Source organism: Convolutriloba macropyga, chromosome 4 (genome assembly GCF_964194025.1).
Source record: "Convolutriloba macropyga chromosome 4, txConMacr16.3, whole genome shotgun sequence".
NCBI classification, from domain to species: Eukaryota; Metazoa; Xenacoelomorpha; order Acoela; family Convolutidae; genus Convolutriloba; species Convolutriloba macropyga.
In genome coordinates this window covers 73,543,460-73,562,891 of record NC_134471.1, presented here as the reverse complement: position 1 = coordinate 73,562,891, position 19,432 = coordinate 73,543,460, and the positions used below count along the sequence as shown (strand labels likewise).

Sequence of the window (19,432 nt, the reverse complement as noted above, 5' to 3'; positions counted from 1 at the left end):
AAAATTTGCATACTATTTAAATATAGTCAACTCGAAGCAAATTATTTAAAGTGCAGACCTTGTTGTACAATTTTTACAAAACAAATATGACTGAGTCGTTGCGGTCTTATGGCAAGTCAACTTTGACCAAAGTTGAACGAATCCGACTTCGTTAAAGATTTAGGGATGTAAAGAAGAAAAGAAGTTATGTTTCAGGGAGTGATCACGATTCAATTTCTTCGATCCTATGTACGTACGCTTTTTACTGAGCAAACATGATACTCTAGAAGATTTTTTCTCGGCCTTTAGAACAAAAAGATAGATTATTATATTTCAGCAAAATTTCCCAACACAGCAGGTGAAAAACATTTACCGATTGTCATGATTGCTAAAACTACCTTGGCTGTTAATACGCGATGTTGAAAAAAAGAACTAACACGTACTAACTAACATAGTTGAGTTACGTCATAAAAATCTAACAGAACATCTTTTATTTTTTTTCGTTATCAACAGTTAATGTAGACGTAACATTTAGTACTGCTTGTATATTTGAAAAACCTCTTTCGAATGTAATCAGAAGTTCATTAATAGTTATTCTTAACACTTCTACCGCGTAAAAACTTTTACGAGAAATAAAATGATTAAGCAGGAACCTAACAACTATTTGTTTTCATAAATCAGTAAGAAAAATTATTTGTTACCCCTGTTGTCTAGGAAATTTTAATGGCGAGAAGGACTACAAAATTGTTCAATTGATTTAGTAAGAGCTGAAAAATTATGCTGAGAATATTACATTTTAAGAAGAGCACCGAGTCATTAAAAACTTTTTTGTAGCAATTTGAAAATTATATTATCCGCGTCGGTTGTTACAGTTTTGAAATCGAAATCAGCAGAATGTTTCAAAAAAGATAAGCAAACTGAAGGTAGCTATTAAAACAGGCATCATTTCAAGGAGTATTTCTGACCCTATTCAAAATAAAATCATCTCAAATTTAAATAGTATTAAGGCTTACAAACTTGTGAAATCATAACAAATCTGCCAAGATTAGGTTTTCACCGTGCTAGGTTTTCTGCGAGTTCAGTGCCAGTTACTGCTAAATTGAGTAGGAGAAATGCAAAGTGGGGAAAAGAACTTTCAATCAGAACTTCTCATAATTTTTATTAGATATAAATATCTAGTGCGAAATAAAAGTTTTCTGGCAGAGTTCATACTCGGCCATGCAAATTGTGCTCTAGTCAGTACGAGGTTTTACCTTGCAGCTAATTATTTATGAATTTCTATGGATCCAATTATATGACAGCTTGTAATGTTGGCAGCAGAAACAAAACTTTTTTGATTGACTAAATACTATTTTTGCGAGATGTCTCGTATATTTGTGTCGCAGCAGACACTGGATATTCTTGAAGTTTACACAAAAACTACTGCATAGAAAACATTTGTTCAGCTGAACTCCAGCTGACAAGGTTTCTTCTAAACGCTCTGGGAAATTGCTACCTCGTACAAGCTGAGAATTTATTTCACCTAAAAGCATAGGAGCATCTTTGGGTTGTTATCTAAAATGTAGCTCAAGTATAAAGATATCGTATACTATCAGAATAATATGCAACTTATATACTATTTATAGGCTGCAGAAATGACATTTTGGCAGCTGAGACTTTTCATCAGTTTAACTGCATTTTTTCGCTACCTTTGCAGAACTAATTCAGTTTAGTGGAATTCATTGACCTCACTAAAACATATTGAAGACAGACGGTTCATACTGAAAAAGTTTTAGAAATAATATTCTGATGTTTTTAACAGTTTTGCTAGAGATGAAAAATTGCAGCAAGATCTGGCCGCTTTTACCAGTTGGGGACTCAAAAGTTATCAATCGTAATTAGACGTTTTTCCTGAAAAAATTTTATTCTATTTTTTTGAAATATTGTAGAAAAAGAGAAGTCAAATTAAAGTGGTTATTTATTTCAAAGTAAGCCGATGTAGTTGAAGTAGAAACTTTAGAGAGTGAATTGGTTTTGAGCTGCAGATTTGTTCCGTTTGTGCCCCCTCATCCCGGTACGTTTTGCTCTCCACAATTACAGAGCACCTGTCATCATATAGAAAATCATTATTTAATTTCTTGATAAACGAGAATGGTTATATATGACCCATATCTAACTAGCTGATTCCGTGAAATGTTCATAAAATCACTATTTTTCCCAAATTTTGTAGTTGTTTTTGTTGTCTTGTTTATTAATATGTTAAATGATTGGAATTTTTCAGCTCTCAATTAGGCAAAATTGTCATGATTGAAGCTATTAAATTACAGTTATCTATTTTCAAAAAACTCAACACTACCTGTTTCTAGACTAAATGGCACTCTGATGAGACATATGTAATTTTTGACTAACGTAATTTTGGACATACAATCCATATCTATTGTTTTTTGTTTACTTTGCCACCATTTGTTTTCAAAAACTATTAAAATTTCGCTTGTTTTTGTACTTAGTTTTGTTTTTCTATTCTCATCAGTAAATGGCCTTGTTTGTTTTCTAAGGAGACATAATTAGCATTTAAAAAATCGATTTAAACCTATATCTATTGTCTTGGTCTACTTGGAAAAACCTTTTTTTTCAGAGGCTGACTCTTGTTTTGATTCTGCCTATTTTTGTTGCTCTTTTTGATGTTTTGTCTCTTCTGCTGACCACTTTTCGAAGGAACCTCAGTAGTCTGCTGACCATTTTTCGAAGGAACTTCAGTAGTGGAATCTATAATCTCCGACCAAAGCATTTTGACTCATGTTTACTTTTCGTTCGATCTACATACACCTTCAGAGGGTAGTAACTGGTAATTTAGCAGCCTTCAACCTCCAACCTTTTGCCTAATATCAGACGATCCAGTGGAGGTCCTCCGAAGGTGAATGGTATGGTAGGAACTGAAAGCAGTACTGACATTTGCAACGCCGCCAATCGGTACCTTCCAAAGGTGTAGGTCGAAGTGAAATTGACAATAAATGAGAGAGAAATTGCGAATGGTGTAGCTTGAGAGTTAAAGTGAAAGTGTCAAAGATGTCATTGATGTCAATTGTAGACAAACAAAACATATAGTTGACATTGCTTTTCATGTTCATCTTTTTCAAGTCATGTAAACTTATTTTTTATTAAAATTTAGAGAAGTGTGGTTTTTGTGCGGATGAGGAGCTGACAACTCTGTGCAAATTCCCACGAAGAATGTACTACTATTGGGACGAGAGTCAGTACTGTTGGGAGGAGGAACATAATGAACGAGCTCTGTGCAGAGATGTCAACAACAAGATTCAGAACTGCAACAGACGCATGCATCACTGCTGTGAGATTGAGCGTATAGCATACCTCCGCCCCCAATTTTCCATAATAATGTGTAGCTATTTGCTAGTCTTTGAATAGGAAGTCTCTAGGAGGAACGACCCTAGCTCCCCCCCCCCCCCCACACACACACACACATCTCATATGGCATTAATCGTTGATATTCAGCAGTACTGGTAAATATTATGCTATCATTTCACGTTAGATTTCATTTTACATTATATTCAGAATGAATGCTCAAAATGTGTTTCTGTAGAATTCATAAACCTGGAAGGCTGTTACTAAATATTATTCGAGTTATGTTTCTTTTCTTGCGTACATTTTGATTTTATCGAAGCTCCCTCAACCAATTCATTTTAGGTTTTGGTCGTTTTAAGCCAAAATTGAAATTTCTATTTAAGATGAGTCAGAGACAAAATTTGTGAATGTGTCTATGAGTATGTCAGAGGACGGACAGCTTCACCTGAGCTGGGACCAGAACAGACCAGTCTACTCTACATATCTCATACACAGGAATGGACTTCTATGGTCAACACAACGAGAAAAAAGTAATTCTTTTTCGAAAAAATGTTAAATGGCTTTCATACTCCTTGCAATTTATTGAACTCATCGAGACAATTCTATTTGCAACAAACAAACTGTGTTATTAGCTAGCTCCCTTTACTGTTAACGAATTTGAGTATATCTTAGAGGACTTGAACAGACTATATACAGAACTGCGGCCGGGCATGCTACTGTTGCACAAAAGCTCCGATGAAGTAGCAACTTTGTTAGCATGATATAAAAAGGCCGTGTTATTGAATAGCGTCCAATAAGTTACTCAGCAGTTAAAATTAATAGCGATTACACAGTATGGTAATTTTTTTATATGCAGATATAATAAAACTTTCCAGTAATTCAAATAACGGAGGACAGTATCAAAAACTGGTAATCAAAATCGTATACGATTGTAAACTAGGCAGATTAGACTGCTATTTTTGACATATGCTAAAAATATTTCCACTCTGCTGGCCATCTGCCCCGTTTCAATCAATGAAGAAATGGGAACGACGGAAAGCCGTCTTCTGAAATACAATTAAATGCAGAGGCCCGTGATTTTCGTATCCATTAACACAGCAGTACTAGGATCAAAACTGGTCATTAGTACAGAATACTACGCCAACAATCCAAAAATAAAGCTGCTTTTTATGATAATGACATAGTAGCGCTGGCTATAACATGAACTGTCCATCAATAGGAAGCATTTTAGGAGAGTTGACGTAATCATCAGTATCAAAAAACATTATTATTCGAAGGACAGCTATATTAGCCAAAGAACAAAACACTCAAATCTGTAAATTGATTCAATTAGGCTATTGACGCTAGTTTTTGGTGGGTTTTCATTATTTTTCAGTAGGGTTTGACTTCCTTGCGATCCATTTATAATTTTTCTTCATCGAAAAGCAAACTACTTTCAGCGAATCTACGAAAATTCCTTTTAAAATCAAGCATCTCAATTAGTCTTGTTTATGCAAATGTTCCAATTTAGGTGAAGTGGAAGGAATGTAAAAACGTGGCCACTGAGAACAACTTTAAAAAAAATCTAAAATTTTTGGCAGCAGTTGACAAGCAGATCTAGATTGAGGTTTTTCATAAAAAGTTTACAAAGTTCTTATTTTTACAGCAAATCTATTAAATTTATGATCCAAGAATTATCAAAAACATGATTCTATATACACTTCATCAAAAAATATTGCATTACCAATATACTGGATACTGTTTTCTGACATGTTAATTGCAAAACCTCTTGCGAGAAATCATTGGGATATTTGAGCTTTGATATATCTTACTCTTGTTTTATATTCAAAACTGTGAACAATCGGACCATATCATACTCAGTGTTAATTTTTTTTCTCGAAAACATACGTCAATTTTATTTTGGAAAACGAAGTTGGAAAGTTTTTGGATGAAAACAAGCATAACCAACCATCAAATTGTTACGTAGAAATGAACCTGTGTTCAAAATTGTTACTCAAAAATATTTGAAAGTGAACTATAAAAGGATGCGTTTTCTTTTCGTACTACTGTTTTGGCATCCATAAAAGTGGTAGCAAAAATACTTGATTTTCCGTGGGTCTATGCAACTCTTGAGTACAGCTCAAACAAATTCTTCCAATTTTTTCAATCGCTGATGAACAGGACAAGGAAATAGCAAGACAAGGAACAGGATGCAAAAGGAAATAACAATGTGCGCAAATCAAAGCAAAAATTAGTGTTTTTGTTTTGGACTTAGCATAAGTGACCAAAGCTTTTTAAATGATTAATTTGGGTTCAAGTTAAAAGCAATATATGCTTCCTCTTTTGGTTAACAATTTTTACAGGGTGAATAAAAAATTTGTTTCTTTGCTTGATTCCACCATTTCACAATGTTGAGTAAATGGTGTTGAGTGCTTTTCATCAATAGTTTCTCATCAAAGCAATCAATACTGAATGATTCAATATCGAAAAACAAAACTTAAAAAATAAACGATAAAAAGCCAGAAGGACCAAAATGCCCGGTATCTGAAATTTGCTGTCATTAGTTTTTGTTTCCGGGTTTAATTTTTTTGTGGGATTGATACGAATCCCTGGATCTTCTCGGTATGATACAAAAAATCTGCCAAACCAAGAATTTCAATCACGATAGCTCCCAGAGACTTTGTTTTGTCAAACAATCAACTTTTTTGTACTTGCTTTGAACCGAAAAGGGTCTGTCGGAATCAATGCGGCTTTTCACGAGCATTTTGTAACGTATGTTAATAAGTAATTGTTCGCCTGAAAAGTTTCTAATAAAAATTTAAAAAGTCTTAGAAAAGGCTGGGATTGTATTAGCCTTGCGTATTATTACAACGCTGTCTATCTGTGACGCAAAGCGTTGTATTGATGTGTACAATAGCTGTCAACTTTGAATTAGTACAATAAAACTGTTATTGAGTCATGAGTAGAGAGAGAGAGAGAGAGAGAGAGAGAGAGAGTATTGATTAGATAGAAATAAATGCGAAACTGTATGCTGATCGGACTAAGTTGCGGTGTTCGTCGTTTCTTTTTACAATACAAAGAATTTGAATTGTACTGGGGCGCTGTCTTCTTTTAAAAGATTGATTTGTTCACACATTTTATTGATTTTTGAAGTAAATTTGAAGCGACGATTATGGTCACACCCAAACAGGAATTGGAGCAAAAGAAGCAAAATTTATGTCTAATGTTTTTGCTCTAGTTCTAAAGTAGAGTGAGAAATTGGTGTTTGAACAAAAATTTGCTTTCTCGATAGTGGTTTTGTGTTTTTTTTTCTTATTTTTGATTTTTTTTTATCCAAATGGTTGTCACAATCCATTCGTAGTCCATTCTAGGTCTTGCTCTTTGTGTAGTCAATAAAAGTTTTTTGAATTGTGTCAGGACTTGTTCTGATATGTATTTTGTTTTGTCGTCTGTCGGTTTTTTTCTGTTTTTTTTTTTAAATTTGTTCTAACAGCCAAACTGAAACGTCGAATTTGCTGAATGACTTCTTCCTGTGACTAAGGGCCTTTGTGCGCGCAACGTTATTTTTCACTCTGTTTAGCCAAAGTTTTTAAGTCCTTTGCGTAATTAGATTTTGAACATAGTGATCTACCTCCTTTTATCAAAATATTTCTTCACTTTGAAACTTAATTTTATTATCAATCAAATTGAGGTCAAAGGAACTTATACAAGTGATAAAGGTCTCTAAGAAAAAGGCTGCTGCGGAATGAATGTTAATAAGCTTTATTCGTTTATCGCTGAATGTGTTACATAGCTTTTGGAGCGGGACCAACATTCTCAACATATATCTGTATCTATTTCTATCTATATTATACAGAACGCAAATCTATTACAGCTATTCTTGAGCTCTGCCGGCTATGTTTATAATTTTGAGCGATATATTTGGAAAAGACAAAAATTAAGTAGCTTCGTTTTGCTGTAGTTTTGTGGGGAGTTTCTTGCGAGTTTCTTGCTGTAGTTTTGTAGGGAGTCCGCCAAATTTTCTATAAGAGCATACGTGCGCGTTCTGATCTACCCGCTTGTCTTGAAATTATAAATGGTTGCTGCGGTCTTGACATTTCCACCCCATTTTCAGGATGGCAAACATCGAGTGACAAGGTAAAACTACAAGTTGTTGAACCATCAACAAAATTGTGTCAAAGCAAAATCGGATCATTTTCGTTCGTGCCCCCCCCAGCTTAGCAGGTGCGTATTATTTGCATCCACAAAAGCCTGGGATGAGGGTGCTTAATTTACGGGGGAGGGAGGACAAACGGAGAGGATCAAAATAATAATCACCTGCTGAGGTGCACCATTAAACCGTTACCTTGCTTGAAATGGTTTCTTTAGGAGGAAACTGTTGTTCTATTCCTTGTCGTTGTCATTTTTTTTCTGAAAATCTCTGCAAAGCTGATTCTTTTTTGCCGTTGTATAAGACCATGACTGAGCTATTCTTATTGTTTAGATCTCACATTTACTGACTTACGCGATGGAGAAACAATTCAAATTCTCCTGAAAACCCACCGTGGTCAAGTGGATCGCAGAACAGTATTCGTCAACTCAGGTTAGCTTCTGACCTGAATTAATTTAAAACTGAATCCACAACAAGGAGGCTCGGTAATGTGCGTTCGCACATTAAGTTCCGACCCCACTCATCTACATTTTTCACTTAATTGTCTACCAAATGAGGAAGAGATAAAAAAATTTACATATCAACATATCATTCAACAAAATACTAAAAAAATAAAACAATCTACTCTAGATGGCCTATGAGACCTGTGGCTACCATAATATGACTACTAGAAAGGACGGCAATAAAATAAAATAGTTACAAATATTAATTACGACCAAAACTCCTTGTCCATTTTTTGAGAACCACTAGTAACCAAATCAAAATGGCATCAGATAAAAATTATACCAAGGAGATTAAGCGGTTGTTTTTGGAACAAAATATGGGCTTTTCCTCAATGCGACTTGGTAACAGTGGCAAAAGTTCATTAAAACATTGCTTTTTTTTTTAAAAAAAAGAATTAAATTCGAACTGATTAGAATTATTGCGGATCAAATGAAATCAATGAGAGAGTCTTTTATACCTCAATAGAAGGCGACTGAGGCCTTTCATTATCCAGGATATGTCATACGACTACAAAAAAAACGACATATACAGGCAAAAACGAAAAATTTGCACGAAAAATTATGCACGAAAACGATGTCCCCCTGATCATTTAATATTAAGTTGATCACTAAAAGTAATAAAAATCTTCGTTTGCACTTTTTGCAGGTGACAACATTTGTAAGTCAACTGACGCCCATTATTGTGATACTGTGAAAACCTACAAAAGATGGAGCAAATTTGCAAAAATCACAAAAATTGGTTTTTTGAAAACTGGTTGTTCCAAGAAGAAAGACCATTTGAGGAAAATAAAAACGTTATGGAGAGCAAAATATATTTCAAAAAATAAATGATGTGAATTGTATATAGAGATGCTTCGCTACAACTCAACAGAAATAAAATTGGCAGATCTCAAAAAATCTATCTCTTTTTTTTGAAAACAAATATTTTCAAAATTCATAGCCAACAAAAGCTTCCGACTAAAAGAGTAGACGGTTGTCTTGCAACTACTTGGAAAACTAATTGCGACTGTTTTTAATGAGACTAAATCATTAGACTAAAAAATAACATTAAATACAATCTGAACTAATAGGTTTCACAAACAACTTTACGAAACCACAGTTTTGAAGCCAATAAAATTAACCGCGATTAACCATAAGATATTAACCGCGAGAATATAACATCTTCATTTGCGTCTCTTTTGATAATCAAAACATCTTTTTGTAAAAAGACCATCACAAAATGACAACAAAAAGAACCACAAAAAGTGAAAAGTATAAAAACTTCACAAAATTCTTCTGAAACAAATTGTCTAAGCCCTGAAGACATCATTTAAAAAGTTTAAGCAACAAAACAATTTTTGATTGATTCAACAAAACATTCAAAAGAGCTCTAATTAATAAGGCTAACTTACGGAAATGATACAACATTGTAAAATACGAAAAAAACCCAAACCAGAGCAAAAAGGGATAAGTTGAATAATAAAATTACTCTTTTTTTCTTTAGAAATTTATATCGAAAGTCAAAACAGCCATTAGTTTTTTACCAATATCAGTTATTTAAGTTCAATTGTTTCTCTATAGTTGGCCACTGAGACCTATAATTACACAATAATTGGCATATGACAACAAGAATTAACAACAAATAAAGGGCAAAAATAAAAAACAATTACTACAAGAGGACGGTGTCGCAGCCCTTCAGACCATATGTCATGAAAACAAAAATAATATTCAGTTTCAAATGTTGTCAAGCTTTTTTCAGTTAGATTGTTAAACAATGTTACATTTTACAAAAGAAACAAAAACAACAGCAAAATTGGGCAATTATGCGCAAAAATCAGAAAATTTGTATGAAAACTCGTAGTAAAAAAAGCATGAAGACCTTCTGTTAAAACAATCAGACAAAAAATTAATTTTTATTATATAGGCAGGAAAGAATGACTTTTACCTACTGAGAATAAGCAAAATGTTGACTAAAGTAATTTAAAAAATGACAAAATCAAAAAATCACAAAATTTCCTTAAAACAAATACATTCAAAAATATAAGAGACATTAGGTAACAACCGAATGAATAGAAAAGCTTTAATTGCATCTCTTGAAGAAGAGAATTAGATCTTCGAGTGGTTAAACTTAAAAATCAGACTGCCAAAAGAATAACAATTGAAGGCAAAAGACAAGACTTCAGATAAATTTTACTAAAACTCTTCCTCAAAGCCATAAAAACCCTTTGGTTCTCTGAAAACAAACTGTATCTACATTTTTCCTCAAATTTACGTAAAATGGAGCTGTCATTGACGGAGCTGTGAATAGAAAATATTGTCGGTAATTAACATTAAAAAAAGAAAAATATTTTCAAAAAAGGCAGCATCAAAATAAAAACCAAAAAATCTCTGATTCTAACAGTCCATGATATTATCAAATCTCTCCCTGATTTTGTCGCGCGCCTAGCAATCCGACAAAGTGTTCAAGTTTTTTGCGAATTAGACCAATTGCTGAATGGAGTTCTTCAAGTATTGAAAAAAAAATGCATTTTGTATAATTATCGAGTTAAATCTGCAAAAAACGGCAGAGATTTAATTCCAGAAGACTTTCATACGGCGCCTAATTGCAACTAGCGCTCTTTTTGAGATAAGAGGGTCTGTGTTAAGGTTTCTAGGTCACTAAGTCTGGCAAACTTTAACAAAATGGACCAAAAGCACATTTTGTGCCATTTTTGCTGAAAAAAGTTTGAATTTTGAAAATTTTATCAATAATTTTAGCCAAAAACAACTTCAATCAAACAATTCAGCAACAATCTTCTATCTCTAATGGTAACAACAACACTTTGCCGTTAAAAATTATAACTTATTTTTAATTATATTAGCAAAATTGTGCCAAATTTTAGCGAAAATTACTGAAAATGTGAACAATAACAGTCGAATGTTCACAAAAACTTTAAACCTCGATAACTCCCTGTAAAACACAAAAATAAAAAAATCTCTTAAATTCCGTATTCTACGCTGGACGGGCTTTTTATTGATACCACTCACAATTTTCTACGATGAGTATATCGGTCGGCCAAAATTGACTGAACAAAAAAAACCCAGTTGAGTATATAGTTCCTCCCTCCCCACTAAAGTGGGGGTCAGAACAATGAGTCGAAATTTAATTCGGATTGAAATGAGGCAAACTGAAACTGCTCGTAGAAAAAATCAGTGAATAAACGTTCCCCATAGCAGAATCTTGTCGTAATACCATTAAAGCTGGTGAAAAGATAAACGCATAGTTTTTCCAAAAGCAAAGGCAAGAAAAAAAATCTAACAAATTTTATAGAATTAAAGTATTCTGAATGAAGAAAAGAAAAAAACATGTAAGGCATACAGAAAAGCGTCAAGCACTGATCACAAACTTAGCTCCCATACATTACCCCAAAAAGCGTAAAAATTACTGCCTCCAATATCACTCTGCCAAGTTCTGCAAAACAATCACAAACAGAAAGGGGAACATCATTCTAAAAAATGCAGAGAGGAAAAACGTACTCAGAAGCACAAAATATCAACAAGAATGATAGATAATTAAAAAATCAGTTATGAAAAACGATGGATATTTTTGTATCGCTACATCGAAAAAGATATAGATCAAGAGAGATATAAAAACAAAAGTCTAGCAGACAGAATAGAAAGGAAATTGCCTAAGATTCTGGCGGTTCAATGACATTGGTATCAGAAACTGTTGTCGTCAAAGCGACGGCTAAAACAACTCGACATCAAAAAGACAGATACAAACAAATTGAAAAAAGTTCTTATCATGTTTGCATCCTTATGACCCGGAGAATGATCAACACCAGGGAAAGAACTCTGTAATAATTTTTAAAATTTGAGCCTCTGACACTAAAATTTGAGCCCTCAAAACAATCTACTGCTGACAATAAAATAATTACCCATTTTTGCATTTCTGAAAAAATGCCCTATATTACTTGAAATATCCACAAAAATCTCCGTATTTGAAAGCCTGATTGGCCAAAGCAAAAAAAAATAATTTGAGTTTGAAGTTCCTCATAAAATACTCAAAAATACTCACAAGAACGCGTAGATAAAGAAATGTCTGATCTATTGGAAATCGGAATTAGAAAATTTGCCGCGGACCAAGTTATAATGGACCAAGTTATAATTTTGACCAGTTTTCTATTTACCTCTGGATAGACGGGTACATTAAACTAGCACTAGACGCAATGTAAAAACTTTTAAAATGGCGTGAAAACACGCATATGAAGATAAGCAACAATACAGCACAAAAAGAATTAAATAATGCATAACTGCAGCAGCCCCTACATCCAGAAAAAAGAAGAGACTTCAATTTCAACATAGCAGAAAGAAAAACTACGACAGATACATACATTTTTTAACAGAGTTCTTTAGACTAACCGAATCGGCAAGTGAATCTCCAAAAGCAATTATCGATCTATTTCCAGACCCCAGAATAAACATTGTATTCTAGGAGACTTTCTTATAGTGAAGGGGGATCCAGTTAAGAACAAATCAATCCAGTAAAAATTGTCCAGAGATTCTTGGCAGCCAAAATTTCCCCCTTCCTTTGAAAAAATACAAAATGGCTGTCAAGAAAATGAGTGTTAGGATATAAGATATCCTATGGGGGCATCATCATGTTTAGGCCATTAATTAAAAATTGTAAAATTGATTGCTTTTGAAGCTGTAAATGATTCGGCGAGCATTCAATTGGATCAAAAGCAATAAAAGGAAAAGCAATTTTTTAAGCAAAAAGGTTTAATCTAGTAATACAATTATGAAGCAATCGTAAGAACCAAACTTTTTGGCTCATTCGAGTACATACGAACCATATGGTCAACTTGCTTTATTAAGGACCAACTTAATAATAACAAACTAACTAACTACCGGAATCGCTCAGTCAACAGGCAATATAGCTGTTAAGCAGTTGATGGTTCTGATATATCACACAACGATCATTTATGAATTGTAGCAAAAATGATAAGATCGAACTAAAAATTTGCTATTTCTAATATCGAACCATATCTATAGATGATCGCAAGAATGTTCATCCCTGGTAAATGTCAGAATGACACAAGAATATTTTATTGGAAAAAATGATCCAAGTGATTTCGAAATTTTTTGCAAGATTTGCAAGATCAATTTTCATGGGCAGCAAAAATGGGGTAATGTTTTCTGTTTTTGCATTTCTATAGATTTGTTTTTAGGCGAGTCGGGCAACCAAATGGCTGTTCTTGTCTCTCCCAATGCAGACTCTGTCGAAGTGACATGGATGCCTTTCAGCCCAAATTTAGCCGCAAACATTTCAAAAATCACACTGGAAATGACTATAGAAAATCACACAATTCTTCAATCAATTGTTCCCGTCGATGAGATTTCAACACGTGTCAAAGAGTTGAATGGTGCCGCGAACCCTGATAAATGGGTAGTTTTTGGATCTCTGATTCCAGGAGTTGGCCACACAGCTTTTCTAAGCATCACTGGTTTGGAAGGCCAGGAGTTGTATAGCAACAGAGTCTCATTTTTCACAGGCAAGATTCTAGTTCTTGTTTTAAAACACACTTCGTCTGTCTTTTAAATTTATCAAGGCCGGTAAACTAAAACAGGATAGAAGCCATTGCGGTTAACATTATTGCGTGTTTTTCAAAAAAAATTCAACTTCAAAAAATGGCACTTTTCTCCAATCGTTAATAAATGACGCGTTGGGGGACATCGAAGAAGGCTGTTTAATTTTCTGTTGAGTAGATTTATCAAAGTATGCTTTAATAGTTGAGTTCACGAAAAACATAATTGAGAAACTTCTGATAAAAACAACAAAAGTCCATTTTAAATCAAGGAACTTTCGTCACGTACAAATTCAACTCTCACATATCACCTAAGCTTTGTATCAGATTTATTGGGTGTTTTCACTGAAAAAAATTTTGGCCAGCTTTTATCCATGTGTTGAGCAAAAATATTTTGTTTCTCTTCAATTTTTAAATAGAAAAAACTTCGCTTTTGAAAAAAAGATGTTCCCATGAAAAAAAGACTTTTTTTTGTATTGAATTTTGAGTTTTGGAGCAAAAAAAAACATTTTAGCGTTTATACTTACACAATTTTAACATTAGAAAAAGGTCACCTCTCAAGTGAGGACAGGGAAAATTTATTGCAATGAAATGCACTGCTTTATCAAGCAACGGGCTTGTTAATTTATACACACTACGCTAACATCTATCCACTATTTTTAAAGCCTAATAAATTATGCCCACATGATTTTTAAAGTCAAAACAAGCTCGATTTAAATGGGTTGTAAATTAGATTTATTTGAACGATAGGCTTCAACTTTTTTGTAAAAGAGATCCCCTGTTACTTCAACAGTTTTGCCCACAAAACAGTTCAATGCTGGCAACCAGTCGGCCAATGGTTTTCAAAAATAACACCACCAAACCATACTAAGGTGATGCTGTTTTTTTGCGATATAGGCAACCTTGAAATGCAGAATTTATGTTACAACCTATTGCAGACTAGTTAACGAAAGTTTTTTTTGCAGTGACGGGAGTTAGTTACATTTGAACACGGAAACCAGTCAGAAAACTTGGTAATTAAATTATGTCATCAAAAATTGTCTAAATAACTTAAAAATGCGAGTTATATTGAGATATAGAAGAGTCTAGAGGGTTTTCAATATTTTACGCAAGCTTTAAATTGGTTCTTTTTGTTGAAATTTGTTGGTCTTTTCAATTTTTGTCCAATTCAATTGCATAGTTTTTTAATGAAAAGCAGTTTGGTGAAGTTCTTGCGAACCCATAATTTAACAAAGCCAAATTGGAATCAGTTATATCCTGAGTCAAATTTATGCGTGGTTCTCATTGGTGTGATGAAGTTTGTTTAATCTGAAAAAACCATTTTTCTCGGCCCGAAACAAGTTTTCATTAGTTTGAAGTTCATTAGCGAAAGGTCGATTTATTGTTCCAAAGCTGCACTTGTTGTTTTTATTGATTTGTAGTCTTAATTGTATGTATTTCCACTGAAGTCGCTTACGACTCTCGGACAAACAAAACCCCAAACAGGAGAATAAATTTCCAACACTTCTGCATGCAATTGAATATATACCAACCGAAAGATAATTTACGTTAGGTGATATTAAAGGAGCAGTGAAATGTGTAAAAAGATGTTGATTTGGCGACAATTTTGGTTACCTTAATGCGAAAATAGTATTAAATGCGATTTGGTGAACGTAAAGTGGGCAACCATACTAGCAAGCCGATTGTTATAAAATATAGGTGAAAATGGCAAACGTAAAAAAATAAAGAATTCTTATTGCTGGTCAATTACAATTGAGAAAAATGTCATATTTGTTCAAAAAATGAACACCGCTTTCTCAAAAAGTTTTTAGATTACTTGAAACGAATGACAACATTTTTCAATTTCTGTAGAATTTTTTTTCTCTATGAAGCTTAGCTACTAAAATCGTGGACAACTGCGACATAAACATGTGGGGAAAGCGTGAACATTGTTTCTGTTTTTCACTGATGGACGTAATCCCTTTCCACTGTTTTGAACTTTCGATTTATTTATAAAACATTATATCACGAATTTTATTGAGAAATGCATGAAACCCAATTAATGGACAAAATTGTTTTTGTGAACCGATATAGGGATGATTGCAAAAACTGCGAGTTGTCTTCTTAATCCACGATTGAAATTATCGGGGATATTTCTGAAACTAATTAGGCTCGCTTTCAATTTGGTCTAATTGATTGTTTTGTAATTGATCTATACCGCAACCGTGGACAAAAGTGACGCGTGGAATTGCCTCGTGAAAAAAATGTGCCAGATGTAATCAAACTAGAGCAAATTTGAACGGAACTCTCTTTCTAACTCCCATTTTCACACGCTGATAAACCTAATGTTAAAACATGCTCTCGAAGAAATTGACAAAATCGAGCATTTTAATCGAGAAATTGAATATTTTTTTTCTTTTTTTTTCTTATCTCAAGCATGTAAATTAATAATTTAACCGAAAGATTAAAGTTTACATGCCTTCAGAATAATCAGGAGTATTTATTGAAATAATAAAAATCTTTGTTTCGTTTTAAAATATTTGCCTCCAAATGGTAGAAAGCTGTCAATATCAGTAAAGTCAACACAAAAAGGGGCAAGAGTTTTGCCTTTTAAAAAAAAATGGGAGTCAAGATAATCAATCTATGTTTGTTAGTTTCATGGCAAGGGTAGTTTATAGACCTATATGCATTGTTGAAGCTTAATTTTCTGGTTAGGTTACATCTAAACCAAGAAGTCGGTTTTAAAAGATCGTCAAAAAAAGAGGGGGGGGGGGGTAAATATACTGTCTGGATTCTGGAGCATGCTAAATGCTCGGATTTCATTATCCTTGCGTCATCTGAACACGTACAACCGACGTATTTTGTAAAAATCGAACTGATCAGATGTGTTTTTTTTTAAAAAAAATTTTGGGCATTTCCCGTCATAGCCCCCCCTCCTACGCGAAATTGTATAGTAACCACTGAAGGCGGGGGGGGGGGGCATTATGGGAAAAAAACGAAAAATTCTTTGAAGTCACCGCTTTGATTAGTGACTAATTTTCTTAGCGTAATGACCTAAAATGTATTGTTTAGAGCCAGTTCAACTCGATGTCCACTCAAATATCCTGCGACTGGAAAAGGACAACCAAAACAAACTCACACTTAGAGGAATTGTCACAACAACAACGTTCGCTGAAGAAATAGTTGTTAAAACTACTTTACACGGAAATGGAACCAATTTTGAAGGTGGATCAGTTGAAATTCTGAGAAAATCACTGCTTTATCTAGTTAAGCATTTGATGGCGATAAAGAACAATTACAACTTCAAAATTTTTCTTCAGGAAGAACTAATCGTTCAAATAAATATTCAACGAGTTCAACTGAATTATAGAAATAATCTTTACCATTTTAAAAGAAATCTATTCTATTTTTGACAGCTGCTTGTATTTTCATAGAGAAATTTTCAGTTGTACAGGTAAATATGTGTAAAAATGATCATTTTCAGTGCTATTTGACTTCAAGCCACACGCCCCTTTTTAAAAGCCATTCGGGTCCTCTTGGAGATGATTTGAAAAGGTAACAAAATGATGTTTTGCAGAGACCAGATTCTCGATAGAAGATTGTCTAAGAAACAGTGAAAATGGAAATTTCGAATTGACTCTTCCCTCCGAAAGATTCTTGCCTGGTACTCAGGTGACAGCTGAAATTTCAACTTCAACTGGTCTATTTCAAACATCAGCAGTTACAGTCCACTACTATGAAGGTATATTTGTTTTAAACTCTTCCCTTTCTTTATGATTACCTTAAGCACCCACGCACAAATCATAAAATGCCAAAGTTGGAAGTGATAGATGTCAAAATACCAGAATTTGCTATATAAATTTTTTTAAAAAAAAAATGGGAGTCAAGATAATCAATCTATGTTTGTTAGTTTCATGGCAAGGGTAGTTTATAGACCTATATGCATTGTTGAAGCTTAATTTTCTGGTTAGGTTACATCTAAACCAAGAAGTCGGTTTTAAAAGATCGTCAAAAAAAGAGGGGGGGGGGGGTAAATATACTGTCTGGATTCTGGAGCATGCTAAATGCTCGGATTTCATTATCCTTGCGTCATCTGAACACGTACAACCGACGTATTTTGTAAAAATCGAACTGATCAGATGTGTTTTTTTTCAAAAAAAATTTTGGGCATTTCCCGTCATAGCCCCCCCTCCTACGCGAAATTGTATAGTAACCACTGAAGGCGGGGGGGGGGCATTATGGGAAAAAAACGAAAAATTCTTTGAAGTCACCGCTTTGATTAGTGACTAATTTTCTTAGCGTAATGACCTAAAATGTATTGTTTAGAGCCAGTTCAACTCGATGTCCACTCAAATATCCTGCGACTGGAAAAGGACAACCAAAACAAACTCACACTTAGAGGAATTGTCACAACAACAACGTTCGCTGAAGAAATAGTTGTTAAAACTACTTTACACGGAAATGGAACCAATTTTGAAGGTGGATCAGTTGAAATTCTGAGAAAATCACTGCTTTATCTAGTTAAGCATTTGATGGCGATAAAGAACAATTACAACTTCAAAATTTTTCTTCAGGAAGAACTAATCGTTCAAATAAATATTCAACGAGTTCAACTGAATTATAGAAATAATCTTTACCATTTTAAAAGAAATCTATTCTATTTTTGACAGCTGCTTGTATTTTCATAGAGAAATTTTCAGTTGTACAGGTAAATATGTGTAAAAATGATCATTTTCAGTGCTATTTGACTTCAAGCCACACGCCCCTTTTTAAAAGCCATTCGGGTCCTCTTGGAGATGATTTGAAAAGGTAACAAAATGATGTTTTGCAGAGACCAGATTCTCGATAGAAGATTGTCTAAGAAACAGTGAAAATGGAAATTTCGAATTGACTCTTCCCTCCGAAAGATTCTTGCCTGGTACTCAGGTGACAGCTGAAATTTCAACTTCAACTGGTCTATTTCAAACATCAGCAGTTACAGTCCACTAATATGAAGGTATATTTGTTTTAAACTCTTCCCTTTCTTTATGATTACCTTAAGCACCCACGCACAAATCATAAAATGCCAAAGTTGGAAGTGATAGATGTCAAAATACCAGAATTTGCTATATAAATATATATATATATATATATATATATATATATATATATATATGTGTGTGTGTGTGTCTAGAAGTTGACTTTAATTGACTTTCGTCATTTTAAAACGTGAAAGGTGTGAGATGGCTCTACAAAACTCACTACGAAATTTTGGCCTCACAACTCCAGCCGCTCAGGGCTTCTCGGAAAGGTTGCGCGTCCTTTCCCAGCCTAAATTAATCTAGTTTAAATGTTAATTTGATTGTTGGATATATTAAATGCATTTATTTTTCGATGTTTGATTGTGATTTATGTCGTGATTTGATTATCCTTCTTTGTACATTTGATTGATAGGCCGGGATAAATTAACTCTCTCGATACGTACCGGAATTTCTCAGTGACTTCAAGCACAGTCACGTTACCAATACTTAAAAAACGCATGTGCAATGTTTCGAAAAGCTAGAAGTCGTCAGGCGACATAATGCATCATTTTCTTCTAACATAAACTGCCCAAAAGTTAGAAGCCAATCAAATTTCACAGTTATACCAGTGCAAAATATGCAATCCCACCTTGGTTGTTTTAAATTGTGGAAATCATCTCAAAAATCTGGCTTACCTTTCACCTGCTATTCAGTTTTCACAATTATTGCCAGATGCTCCAATAAGTTTTTGTGGGGTTTTACTTTTCAGAGTAGCAGATACTATAACACTCTTAAAAATTGACAAGTCTGACAATTGACAAAAACGTAATCACTCACTTAATTGACAAGACATTTTAAAATTGTTTATACACGCAGCAAGGTTCCTTGACCGAAAACTGAACATAGCCAGAAAGCCTGAGCATGAAATGCAGCGTCAAATAGAGTCTGACTGAAACC

The 19,432-nt window shown here is 33.9% G+C and overlaps 1 protein-coding gene across 2 annotated transcripts in view; it reads left to right on the top strand.

Moving 5' to 3' along the window:
* LOC142338669 (uncharacterized) overlaps positions 1-19,432 on the top strand; it is a 30,612-nt gene that overhangs the window by 5,081 nt on the left and 6,099 nt on the right. Inside the window, exons 2-11 of one of the 2 annotated variants that reach the window (XR_012758996.1) lie at positions 196-228; positions 317-337; positions 3,128-3,304; positions 3,702-3,848; positions 7,781-7,879; positions 13,140-13,463; positions 16,548-16,700; positions 17,053-17,217; positions 17,802-17,954; positions 18,307-18,471. Coding sequence is in view for 1 of the 2 variants with exons in the window: in XM_075388532.1 (XP_075244647.1) it covers positions 3,187-3,304; positions 3,702-3,848; positions 7,781-7,879; positions 13,140-13,463; positions 16,548-16,700; positions 17,053-17,217; positions 17,802-17,954; positions 18,307-18,464 (1,317 nt within the window). In the remaining variant the exon portion in view is untranslated. Of the gene's footprint in view, positions 1-195; positions 229-316; positions 338-3,127; positions 3,305-3,701; positions 3,849-7,780; positions 7,880-13,139; positions 13,464-16,547; positions 16,701-17,052; positions 17,218-17,801; positions 17,955-18,306; positions 18,509-19,432 lie in introns of those variants that run through there. The other variant, XM_075388532.1, reaches the window with a different exon arrangement.